The sequence below is a fragment of the Perognathus longimembris genome, chromosome 2, assembly GCF_023159225.1.
Source record: "Perognathus longimembris pacificus isolate PPM17 chromosome 2, ASM2315922v1, whole genome shotgun sequence".
Classification (NCBI taxonomy): domain Eukaryota; kingdom Metazoa; phylum Chordata; class Mammalia; order Rodentia; family Heteromyidae; genus Perognathus; species Perognathus longimembris.
Window position 1 is genome coordinate 77,846,833 of NC_063162.1, and position 13,487 is coordinate 77,860,319.

Genomic DNA, 13,487 nt, shown 5'->3' on the forward strand with positions numbered 1-13,487 from the left:
AAAGCTGGACATGGAAGCTTTCTATCCAACACTGTTTGGTGCTGTTTTTCTTTTTGTTGTTGTTTTGTTTCTTTGATTGTTTTTTTTTTTTTTTTTTTTTTTGCAAAAGGAAAGAAAACCATCTCCTGGGGAGATAAGAGGGAAGCCCCTTCCTGTGACATTTCATTCATATCTAAGTTGGTCACTCTAGAGAAGGCAGGTAAAAAAAAAATCATTTGTCCCAAACCCCACCTCCCAGCAGCGTAAAAATTTATTTGTTTTTACCACTCACACATCTTCTGAGATTTTAAAATAACAGGAGCTATCGGTTCATGACCTTTGCTTGGAGAAGCGCATTCTTAAAAAATTCCATTTCAGAGGTGAGTTTGCATAGGTACCACTTTATCCACAAAAAGAAGCAAGCAAAATGCAGCCAAGATCAAAGAAGAAATACAAGACCACAGATGCCTGAGCGTAACAGTTTAGCATTCTAGCAAATTAATTTTTTAAAAAAAGATTTATGATTGTAGTAGATAAGAGAGAATGACAACTGCTGTTTGGAGTTATATAAGTTTCTAACTTTTCTGCATCTCCATTAAGGGATTTCTGAGTGTAAAGAGGGGGGAACGTTTAAGCTAACCCTGCCTGTGGATTCTAAACTAAAATGTTCTCTTTAGGTTTGGGAAAGAATAAAGAAAAAGGCAAAAAAGAAAGGGCCAGCCGAGTGGCCGGGCAGGCTAATGGCAGGGCTGGCGGCAGCCGGCGAGCTGGGCCGGCGGCCAGGAGCGCGACTGACAGGTGGGCTGGGAGGCGAAGGATGCGCTTGAGGTGGGAGTCCGGAGGCGGGAGGCGGCGGGAGGCTCGAGACTGGCGGTCCTCCCACCGGGGACCGCGCGGCTATGGTGGCTACGCCTCCCGAGCAAGCGGGGACAGCCCAGGAGGAAGGAGCGGGGTGCAAGTCGTCCAAGAGGCAGCTGCGATCAGAGGCGGGAGGCCGGAGGCAGAGGTGGGCTCTGTGCCAGCCTGCACACCACCGGGCTGCGGCTCTGCCAGCGGGACGCACTCAGCCCTTCTCCTCGCTCGCCAAGGCTCGGCTGCTGCCCAGACAGCCCTGCTGCTTGGTCTGGAGAAATCCTGAGCTCCCTCGCCAAGAAGAGCAAGACGGGACTCAGACTGGCCCCCAAGGCGTCCTTTGTGGCCGAGACGCAGGGACAACACCGGGAGGGGAGATGGGCAGCAGAGCGACGCGTGGGCACTGATGCAAGTTGGGGTCGAGATTCCAGGCTGCCACCTTGGGATGAGCCAGTCCGGGCAGATGCCCTAGCCAGGAGATCGCGCCGGTGCTCTCCGTGGTCTGCTCTGCGTGGATCCCCTGCTGGCCAGAGGATGGACGCTGGTGCCCCGGGGCCGCGCCCGCCGCGAGCCCTGCGTCCGGGCCGCGTCCTGCGCTCATGTATGTAGGCACAGCGCGGGCCCTCGGGGATGAGGGTGCATGCTGGGTGTCCAAGAGGCGCGGGGGCGGAGGGACATGCCCCGGCCATCATTAATCCTCTGTGGAGCTCTTAGAAAAGACCCCCACCTCACGCCCAAGTTTGTAAATATGGGAGCTTCGCCTCGGACTAAGATGGGCAGACCCCAGGCGGGAGGGAGCATTGGGCAGGCAGGACCGGAGTCCTAACCGGGAGGGGCGGTGGAGGGGACAGATGCCCGCAGAGCATGGGAACAGACGCCCCGGGAGGCTGAAGAGTGGGAGAGGCTGGCAAGGAGAGGCTGTGTCCAGACACCAAACCCTGTCTGCGACTCTAGGCTCATTTAAGCGGCAGAAACTTTGGGGTCTGGAAAAGCTGCTGGGCACGTTCTTAGTAATATAAGCCACCCCTCTCTCCCGCACTACACCCTCCCCCCTCCCCCCCCCCACACTGAGCCCTGGAGATCCCAAACTATTTCCCCCTCAGTATTGTCCAAGACTACTCTGCTTCTTCATCTCATCGCCAAGACCGCTCTTGGGTACATGTAAGTCCAAAACTAAATGCGGTAGCTGGCGACCCGGCTTTAGTCATCTCTCCCAGTGGCCCCAAGGAGGGCCTAGCGCAGGAGGGGGGGCGGGGGAGCAAAGTCTCCAGAGCCCACCATCCTGGGAAGGGCTAGGGGTTCCTTCTCGGCTGCGGGGCCAGAGAAGGGAGGGGGCATGGGCTCCCGGCATTGGAGGCATTTAAGAAGTTACAAATGAGTCACGGAGACTTGGAACCCTTGTTGTCTGTCCGCACAAACCCCTGTGCCAAGTGAGGAAGGGTTTTGCTTTCATCTCCGTGACAATTCGTCTCTCCAACTCCACTGCGGAATTCTGCATTTAGTAACCTTAGGGAAATAAGGCCAGGACCTAGAGAGGGAGAGCCCGCCCAGGTGCCTGAATTAAACAATTTCGGGGTGAGCCTGCCAGGAGGGGCACAGGCCCTGCTCACCACGCTCTCCTGGCTGGCTGGCCTTTGGTGACCATCTCCCACACGAATGGTGACTACGGGGGAACCGCTAATGGGTGTTTTACTTGGATTTCCTTTGCAGGGTGTCTTCCACCCGTGTGAGATGTCTAAGGCCCTGGGCTGGGCACCGCTACTGGGCAGGCTGCCCCCGCCCCCAGGCGTCCAGCTTGTTAATCCAGAGCGATGCCGGTGCCGGAGTCCGGGCGGCGCCGGGCCGGGTGGGGGCCGCGACGGGCCTGGGCGCGCGGGCCACGGGGCTCAGTTGTGCTGCTTGCTGTTCTCTCCGCAGGGACGGCGGCTCCCGGCTGGCCGTGGCGCGCCCCCGGGCTGTGAATGCGACTCACCCCACATCCGCGCTCCCCGCCCGCCCGCCCGCCCGCCGGGACGTGGTAGGGGATGCCCAGCTCCCCTGCGATGGCAGTTGGCGCGCTCTCCCGTTCCTTCTTGGTCACCTGCTGCCTGATGGTGGCTCTGTGCAGTCCGAGCATCCCTCTGGAGAAGCTCGCCCAGGCGCCGGAGCAGCCGGGCCAGGAGAAGCGCGAGCACGCGTCACGGGACGGCCCGGGGCGGGTGAGCGAGCTCGGGCGCGCCGCGAGGGACGAGGGCGCCAGTGCCCGGGACTGGAAGAGCAAGAGCAGCCGTGCCTTTGGCAGCCGGGACGCGTGGAGCAAGCAGAAGCAGGCCTGGGCTGCCCAGGGCGGGGACGCCAAGGCCGGGGACTTGCAGGCGCGGCCTCGTGGGGACACCCCGCCGGAGGAAGCCCTGGTGGCAGCCGCCCAGGAAGCGATCAGCCCAGAACTCGTACCCACCCCCGAGCTGCCCGAGGAGTATGTGTATCCGGACTACCGCGGGAAAGGCTGCGTGGACGAAAGTGGCTTCGTGTACGCGATCGGGGAGAAGTTCGCGCCGGGCCCCTCGGCCTGCCCGTGCATGTGCACCGAGGAGGGCCCCCTGTGCGCGCAGCCCGAGTGCCCGAGGCTGCACCCGCGCTGCATCCACGTCGACACCAGCCAGTGCTGCCCGCAGTGCAAGGAGAGGAAGAACTACTGCGAGTTCCGGGGCAAGACCTACCAGACTTTGGAGGAGTTCGTGGTAAGATGCGAACTCGCGTCTGCAGGGCGAGTATATACACCTTTCTGGAAAGGGGTGCTGCGGCTTGGGTTCTGTGTCCCCTACCCCCAGTTTGAAGAGAAGATGGAGCTGCTTCCCTGAGAAGAGGGCACTCAGCTCTGGTCTCTTTACACCACCCCACCTCTTCATTCGGTGCCCAGACAGTCTTGCAAAGAACTACCTTTTGATTGCTAATTCATTACAAAGGGGTTTGAATACCCCCCCCCAGGGGGGCACTGTAGAGAAAGGCTTCGAGGGACTGGCAATACTTTGAACAGAAATTTATTGCTCCTAGTAAATAAGTGAGCTCCCTAGATAATGTAATTGGACAGGACAAAATGTTTCTGCTCATTAGGCGCTAAAACACTGTGGATGGCAAATTTAGGAGGTCCAATTTATGGTTAGAAATGTTTCATTTCAAGTGAAGAGTGATAACATGCATTCATCAATAATTTCCCTAAGTGTCTCTGTGCTGAGCGCCAGGCTAGGTTTTTCAATTCCCTGGTTTCCTTTAACCTCATGCCATCTGAGAGATAGGTTATCCTCTCTCTGTCTCTCCCTCTCCTCTCTCCGCCCCTTCCCCACCCTTTCTCTGTACTCCGGTTCTGAGTGCTGTCTCTGAGCTTTTTTGCTCAAGGCCTGTACTGCTCTCCCACTTGAGCCATAGCTCCACTTCCAGTTTTTGTTTTGTTTTGTTGTTTTTGGAGGTAAGAATCATCTCACAGACTTTCTTGCCTGGGCTGGCTTTGAACATGACTCTCAGATCTCAGCCTCCTAGGGGTGAGCCAGGCTTTATAATGTCCATTTCTTGAAGAATGGGAAACCAAGGCACAAAAATATTTAAGTAATCTAGTGAAGGCAAGGAAGCTAGTAGGAGGCAGATGCATGTGTGACACTATGCAATTCTACTTCGTAGTTCATACTTTGAACCCCTACAGCCACTTGAACTCAAAGCCCAGCAGTGTTGAGGTTTGCCTTGGGGGTGCTACCAGCAAACAGCTGCTAACATCTGGTAAAATCTCCACGTCTGGGGCTCCGACCTCAGAGCTGCACTGTTCAGCCAGTGCCAGAAATATTATTTCTCGCCTGTAGAGGGCGACCTGAAACCTGCAGTTCCTAAACTGTGTTTGGAAGTTTTTTTTGTTTGTTTGTTTGTTTTTTGAATCCCTCCTGAGTTCAGATAACTGGGTACAGGATGCCAATGGGCACACTATGAATTGTAGCAATCAATGATTCCATGCAAAAGAAATGAAAATCAGGATGGACAGGTCTACAGATCAAGTAAAAGAATGTGACAAGAGCTCTGAGAGTCTGAGTCAGAAAAGCTGGCAAGGTTCTTCAAGTTTTCTATGCTCTGTGAGATTTGGGACAAACTTATCTCAAAAAGCAGACTATAGCTTCAAACATACTTAATTATTCACAGTCTAAGACTGTAAACTTTGTTGAGACTCTCGTAAGAACTAACCCCAGGTGATACCTTAACCACGTCAGAAATGATTCCCTAAAAATGCCTCCTGTCCATAGGAGACAATGGCAGGTGTCTCTCCAGATATTTCAGGTGTCCAACAAAATGTTTGTTTTAAATGTTTTGTGTTCATAAGATAAATCATACTAAGTTCAAAGATAAGCAATCACTTGTGAGTTTGGTGTTTGCACTGTTTATAAAATTTTATATTCCTGTGTTAGAATGTTCCCATGGAGTACAAAGAAGTTACAGCTTTAATCCAAGGGGCTTGAACCTCTCAGAGTCTACATCCATCTACCTGAAATCACAGACAGGAGGGAAGAATTAGAACTTGTGGTTTTGTTACTGTCACATATTGTAGCAGAAACTATGACTCTTCTTTTGTCTGTGGGGGTGGGGAATGTCTTACTAGATTCCTGTTTACAAAAATCAGTATATCGATAAGTCAGAAAGTATTTTCAAACTTTGGAGCTGAGACATGATATTTACAAAAGGGTGATGGAAAAGATGACAATCTTTGGAGAGCAGTAAAGCTTTGATAACAGTATTAAGTGCAAGCTCCCTCTTCAAAATGTTGTGGGTTTGATGGAGGAGATTCCACGTCCCTCCAAAAGTCCACCACTCAGAGATAGTCTCAAGAAAAAAGATGGATTTACTGGGGAAGCGAAAAAGCAAACTGACCTGCCAGGGATGCAGCACAGATTCGGGAGCTAAAACTGAGACACCCACCCCCCCCAACAGTCCTCGAGCTGGGGTTTATCAAGGTAAAAGCATAGCACAGGTATAGGGGGTTGACACAGGGGATACAGCAAGCAACAAACAAGCAAGCCATTTACAGAAGCAGAATTTTGGGGTCAGGTTGACCTAATATTTAACTTCATTTTAACAATTGTTACCATGTTTCCTTAATCAAGATGGAATCAGCTTTACTCCCCCTAACATTTCCTACCATGTTTCCCTAGTCAAGATGGAGTAAGCTCTACTTCCTACAACACAAATACCATTACCTTCTTAACATCCATATGATCATTACAAGGTGCTAGGATGCACAGAGCCTTGCATGTGGCAACATTGCTAATAGATTTGAATTCGATGCTGTGTCATATAATCGGTAAACTACATGAAGATTTTATTGTAGTGGTACCATGTTGGCTTGCCACTCTTACCTCCGACACATTTCTAATCATTCCACTAATTTACCGTGGCTTGATGCAAATCATGTTGTCCCTTTTTATTTTCAAAAGAAGACTTAACACTTGGATGGGATATATGTGGCTTGAGTACACATAAAAGATAGATATGGTCAGCCTTGAGTGAAAGTGGTTTGTGAGTTACAGTGATGAAAATTTGTTGTGATGGTGAAGCAAAGCTACAGCTCTCTCATTATGGTCTCAGAGAGAAATAAATGATTGCTTATAGTACTTAGCATAAAGTACATTGCCAAAAAAGAAAGGGAAAAAAAGGAAATGAGACATGTGTCTGAAGTGCTTGGAGCTTCTCTGAAGAAAAGAAAAATAATACAAATGGAGATTAGAACAGTATTTATCTTAACCCAGAAGATTCTACGATGAATCCTAGAGATGCTTGGCCTTGTGCATCTATTCTTTGCTTCCTGGGAGAAGAATTTACCATGCTTGAGGCCTGGCCCTGCCTAGAGTGTGGCTAAAGCCAGCAGCAGATAATACCTCAGAGCCAATGGGAGCTGGTGTTTCCCACCTGAGATCTGAGGAGACTGGTTCCAAGGCAAGGCAGGAAAGCCTCTTGTCTCCAGTTAGCCAGTAAGAAGTCAGAAGCCGAGCTGTGCCTCAAGTGAGAGAGTGCTAGCCTTGAACAAAAAAGCTCAGAGGACAGCACTGAGTTCAAGTCCCAGGAATAATACACACACACACACACACACACACACACACACACACACATACACACACACACACAATTCCAGACTACTAGTGCTTGCAATGTGCTTGGCATTTGTCTCTGGTGAGAGATTTCTTTCCTCTTTAGCTTCCTAGGCTTCCTGGTCCTTGGTACATGTTTTCTCCCTATCTTCAGAATCCAGCCTTGTCTTTCTCCTCTTCCCTGGATTCTTTTAACTCATCAAAACTCCTTTACCTTACAGCTAGCTTGATCTTAACTACTGTCAGGAGAAGATTTCACTGACTGAACAAAACAAAATGCCATCCACTACTCGTGATAATGGGAACAATACCCTTGTTCCTGAAGAATGGATGTCATTTCATCTACCTGTCCAAAACTAAATGAGAATTGTCAGTAGTAAAATTTTCTCCATTGCTTCAAAAGTTATACTACAGTCTTTATTCTTTGAACAAGGAAACTTATCTATTGTAGACACACACATATACACACATAAATAAAGAGAGAGAGGGAGAGAGAGAGAGAGAGAGAGAGAGAGAGAGGAGAATATGCAGTAGTCTGCTGAGGCTCCAAATAAATACTAGATGACTTAAACAACAAAAATGTATTTCTGCTCAGACCTGGAGACTGAAGGTCAAGGTATGTACTAGATTGATTCTTACATAAGCTTCTCTCCTTGGCTTACAAGATAATCATTTAGTCTCTGTGGTTTTACTTATTCTTTTATCGGGCTATGCAATGCCCATGTCAAAGTTCCTCTTTGTTTTATCCTTCTTTGCTGCTGGTGATTAAACCCAAGGTCTTGTGCATGCTAAGCAAACACTCTACCACTGGGCTATATCCCTAACCTCCATTTTTCTCTTCTTACAAAATTACCAGTCATATTAGATTGGAACCCACTCCCATTACCTCATTCTATCTCAGTTATCTGTGAAAAAGAAAGGGTCTCCAAGCACAGCTGCATGTTGAAGCTTTGGGAGTTAGGACTTCACAATAGGAAGTTGAAGATACAGGTCAGCCCATGCCTTAATATGTTTATACACATTGTTGCCCTCAGAGAAATGGAACTCAGGAGAAACAAGCAAAAGGGTGTTGAGAAGAATGCATCAGCAAGTGCACTGGAAGGAAGAAAGTGTTTCTAACAAAAGCACAGAGGGAATGTTAATACGCACTATGGAATAAACATCAAGTGGGCTACATTGCCCATTGGGAGCACTACTTGAGGAGTTCTTCTATTCCTTCTGTGAATAGACCCTTGTATCATATATAACTAAAAAGGTGACTATAAGAGCCTCAGTTGAACCATTTAAAATCCCTCTCAATGACTGCTATCTAATCTAGAGGCAAATCAAACCTGAAATTCATGAATTAGAAGTCATTCCATATTTTTAATCAGCAGGAAAAGTTGTTCCCATAGGGAATTCTGTTCCCCTAGGGAGTTCTCAGGTCCAAATGGGGTGGCTGCAAGCTTACCCAGTATGATCCATGTGACTCTCTGAAATAGGTCTATGTAGGTTAACTAAGACTCTCTATTTCTTTGCTTTTGATCAGTTATCAATTTGAAGTGTCAATGCTGATTATCATAACTGTGCTTGGAAATTGTATTTGCCTTTGAAGAAGAAGAGAAAATGAATTATTAATAAGTGCTACATGCAAGACTATCTTTCCAAGCTTGGGAACTATTGAGGAGGAGAGAACCAGCCAAATGGAGGTCCTGTAAACAAATGCAGCTTCAATATCTGACTTACCATTAAACCTATTGCAAACTCTCACTTCTAGACCTTTACCCATGGAAACTAGGGCCACATGACATATGCAATGAACACCATTATCTAAATAGATCTCTGTTACAGTTTTAAGATAAGTCCCAGTCAATAGTGCCATCTAGTCAATAGCATCTGTATTTTCTTGGTGGATATGACTTCTTCCCAAACACTGATGTGCTCATTTCCCTTCACCCAGGAACACGAGTCAATTACCATGAAATTCATACACTTTTTCTATAAGTCAGTCTAAGCATGTGTTGTCATTGTCTTTGCCTTTGTTTTGGTAAGAGAATTTTTGTTAAAAATTTGGAAATTCTATTTCTTTGCCTAAAGCCACTTAAACTCAGGGCCACCTTCTTGGGAAGCAGGCATTCTTCCACATAAGTGGACACCTCCAGCCCTATTTTGCTTTAGTCATTTTAAAGTAGAGGCACTAGAATTTCCCTGTGGCTAACTCAGACTACCATGTTTCTGCCTGCAGCTCCCCCACCCCCAACTCAAGAAGCTGCAATCACATGTGCACACCACCAAGCTCAGCTTCCTGATTGAGATGAAGATCTTGCTAAGTCTTTGCTAGGCTAATCTTGAACCTTGATCATTTTATCTCTGCCTTTCCAGAAGGCTTGAGACACCACCCCTGACTAACAGCAGTGACTCTGTGTGTGTGTGTATGTGTGTGTGTGTATGTGTGTGTGTTGTCTGTGTGTGTGCATGTATGTGCTCATGTGCACAGGTCCTCGAACCAGTCCTGAGGGTTGAATTCAGGGCCTGGAAGCTGTCCTTGACCTTTTTTCATTCAAGGCTAGCACTCTACAACTTGTAAAATAGCTTCATTTCTGGCTTCTTTGGTGCTTAGCTAGCAATCAGAGTCTCATTACTTTCCTGCCCTCTATGGCTTTGAACTAGAATCCTGAGATCTCAGACTCCTGAGTAGCTAGGATCACAGGCATGTGCCCAGCTCAGTAATGACTTTTAAAAAGGAGAAAGCCATATAACTTCTTTGTACTTTGCAAAAGTGTCCCTAATACAGGCATGTATGTATATGTGGGGGAGGGGCGCAACCTGATGTTAAAGACTCATATTTCCATGTTCCAGGGAACGTTTGTTACTTAAGTATAATAGAACAAGCCAGAAGTAAAGATGTGGCTCAAGTGATAGAGTGTCAACATTAAGCAGAAAAAGCTAAGCGACAGTGCTCAGGCCCTGAGTTCAAGCCCCAGTACAAGCACACATAGAGAAAAGCAACAACAACAACAAAAAACTCCTGGTGGCTGATTCATTATTTTTCAATGACAGAGGTGTCCTGAGACAAGAGGCAAGTAGCTAGGGGAAGAGAAAAGAGTTTGTCCTAAATCAAACAATTGTGAGTTGAGTGGAGGATGTAGTCTGTCGCCCAAGCCTGTAGGTCCTGTCACCATCCTTTTCTGATCACATAGCTGGAAATCCTTCTTAATGATAATCTGTTCCAAGGCTGAGATCCTGCCATCTGGATCTGACTTCTCATTCTATTTCTGTCAGGCATTGGGGTACAGCCAGGACATAGACTGCCTTTCAAATCTGCAGGAAAAAAATCATGTCACGCATTTGCCACTGGCCCTGTGAGTTCTCTTGGAGGCCCCTAGGATTGTGGCAAAGCAGAAAGATAGAGAATGAAAATGCCCTGTGGTTCTGCACTCAGTGATGGCAGAGATGCTGCTGCTGCAAACATAAAAAGAATACTCCTTTCCTTGGAACATGAAAGACAACCTGAAACATCTTTTACAGATCCATGAAATTTTGGATATTATCTAAAACATGTCTGTATTTGCCAATAATCTGTGGCTATAACAAAATTCCTGATGTATTCAACTTATAAAAGAAAAGATTCATTTTGGCGCTGACTTTCAGAAGTTCCTATCTGCTATCAATTAGCCCTATTGTGCCAAACCAATAATGAGTCAACACATCATGGCAGAAGCATATGGTAGAGCAAGTCTGCTCACATCATGAACCAGGGAGCAAAAAGAGAGGTTAGGGCCAGATCTCACAATCCCAATCAAAGAGACACCTCAGTGACTCAAGGATCTTTAACCAGGTCCCAGCTCTTCTATCACAACTGGGGACCAAGCCTTATCCCCGTGGATAGTTGGCAGGCATTCAAGACCAAGCCATAGATACCTTTTGTAAAGCACAGCTGAGATGGAAAGAAAGTAAAGAATTAATTCCTAAAAGCAGAAGTCATAATCCATAGAGAACTGTCTGTATGTGAAGATATCTGGACGTTTCCATTGACCATTGCAGCTGCCCCTTTGGTACTCAAATGGGCCATATTAGGATATGTAATGAGTCCAGATTCCATGCTCATAGATAAAGACCCATCAGGCTAGGGTGTCTCAATGGGTCTTGTCTTACAAAGAGACACTTCTGGTTCTTCAATGGGCCTCAGCAATGTGCAAGGAAGAGAGAGAAAAAAGAGGATGGAAAAAAGATATGCTTTCTTTGAGTATAAGCCTGTAGCTTGCATGCCTTCTTCTGAGCACAGAAAACAATTCTTGCTTCTTTGTGTGATCTGCAAAACCCAGTGGAATCCACAGATATCTGACTTAGCAAACACACAACAGAGGATGGCACTTTGCACTTAGGTGGTGACATTTCCTACACAGCATGGTAAAAATTGATCTCCAAATAAACCTTACACACAAGAAGAATGTGTCTCCTAAGCCAGTCAGATGATGTTCAAAAGCAGTTAAAACAGTCCCAGGTGTTAATGTAAAATGAATATATTGAATGCAAATAAGGTAATGAATGATAGAATAAAGTGCATGGGTAAAGAAGAGAAATATATCCCAAATCTTAGTGTTAAAGAAGAATTAAACATAACTTGTAGAAATGAGTGATATCAACATAGGAATCAACATGGACATACTTAACCACAGTAGATGATCTTCTGATGGAAAACTAATTCAGTGAGCCAGAAATTGATTTTAAGAAGTTAGCCAGTGAGGCATGTACACATATGGATGGACATGGGAAGGACACCTTTCGCACTGGACACCAGATGCAATTTTGCATAGAGATAACAGAAATGAAAGAAATTGGACAACAAGATCCAAGAGTTATAGTTCCAAGACCTTTTTCTGATTCAGAAAACCAAGAAAATCTAAGGAATTAAACATGAAAACACATCTATAACTAGCCAAATCCCAGCAAGACAAGTGAGTACCCAAGACAGAAGAAAGATGCTCAAAAGCATCAGAAAATATCCAGAAGGACAGTGAATGGCTGACCTCAGACATCTGGTCAATAGTAGAATATACCAAGCAATAAGAGAACAAAGAAATAATGTTAATCCATGTCATGTATCCAGCAAAACTATCTTTCAGGAATGATCCTGATGGGGCTGGGAATATGGCCTAGTGGCAAGAATGCTTGCCTCATATACATGAAGCTCTGGGTTCGATTCCTTAGCACCACATATATAGAAAAGGCCAGAAGTGTTGCTGTGGCTCAAGTGGCAGAGTGCTAGCTTTGAGCAAAAAGAAGCAAGGTACAGTGCTCAGGCCCTGAGTCCAAGCCCCAGGACTGCCCCCCCCCCCAAAAAAGGAATGATCCTGAACAAAGATGTACTTGTAGTTGCAAAGGATAAGTAGGCATAGGTGCACATGTGAGTATGAACGCACATGTGCCTATAGTCCAGATACTTGTAAGACTGAGGCAGGAAGATCACTTGATCCCAGGGGTACCAGGATAGCCTGAACAATAGAGGAATTTCACTTTGCACTTTTCTCAGGCCAAAAAGCTGAAGAGCAGCTGGGTATTGGTTGCTAATGCCTGTAATCCTAGCTACTGAGGAGGCTAGGGTCTGAGGTTCACAGTTCAAAGCCAGCCTGGGCAGAAAAGGTGAGACTCTTATCTCCAGCCACCTACTCAGAAGAAGCTGGAAGTGGTGCTGGAACTCAAGTGGTAGAGCACCAGCCTTGAGCAAACAAAGCTCAGGGATAGGGCCTACGTCCTAAGTTCAAGCCCCAAGACTGACGAAAAAAAAAAGAAAAGAGTTCACTTTGCAAACTTCTCTCTTTATTGAAAGAACTTCAAAATAGAACCTGCAAGATTATTTCCAAAAGAAGGAACTCAGCTTCTCCCATAAGCAAAGTCAAAACTAAGGAATGCATAAAACCCATTGTTTCCTAAACTGAAGACTAGTGAATTTTCAAGTGAGGGTGGAGGGGAGGGCATGGCCTGGACATTGCCTGCCTTCCCCAGGGGGATACTTAAATAGTAGGAAGTAATTATGATTGTCGTGCGGAGGATGGTCTGTCATCCTGATGTATCCAGTATCAGCTGGTGGGGGCTGGAATCTGTTCTTGTGCAGACTAGCTTCATCCATGATAATGTGCAATGCAGAGGCAAGTGTAGATTCAAGGATGTAGACTAATAAGGCATGTCCTAATCCTCAGGGTAGTTGTTTCTAGCAAATGCTGCTGGGCTTCCCAGGGGTTTTCTTTGTCCTGAATTAAATTTTGAAATGGGAAGTATAAGTGGAAAAGACCTCTAAATGAAACTTTCAAGTGTTCATTACAATCAGGTCCTGGAGGCCAGCTAAGATTGAGACTACATCATGACAATTGAGGATAGGGTCAAAAGTCCCTCCTGTAGTCCAGAGCCACCCTCCTATCCCACCCAGCTTCATTTGACATGGGTGCTTTTTACTCCCTTTCCATAATGAAGGTCCATCCCATCAGTGGTCTGGGTAGCTCAGAAGTTAATATTCCTTCCAGACCAAACAGACCAATTCTGTACTGATTCTTAGCCAGGCACAAGCTCCATGTGCCGTGC

At 46.7% G+C, this 13,487-nt stretch overlaps 1 protein-coding gene across 2 annotated transcripts in view; it reads left to right on the forward strand.

Annotated features, from left to right (window-relative positions):
- Positions 1-981: 981 nt before the first annotated feature.
- Vwc2 (von Willebrand factor C domain containing 2) overlaps positions 982-13,487 on the forward strand; it is a 146,255-nt gene continuing 133,749 nt past the window's right edge. For both annotated transcript variants that reach the window (XR_007210023.1, XM_048339555.1), the window contains exons 1-2: positions 982-1,432; positions 2,749-3,551. Coding sequence is in view for 1 of the 2 variants with exons in the window: in XM_048339555.1 (XP_048195512.1) it covers positions 2,856-3,551 (696 nt within the window). In the remaining variant the exon portion in view is untranslated. The remainder of the gene's footprint in view (positions 1,433-2,748; positions 3,552-13,487) is intronic.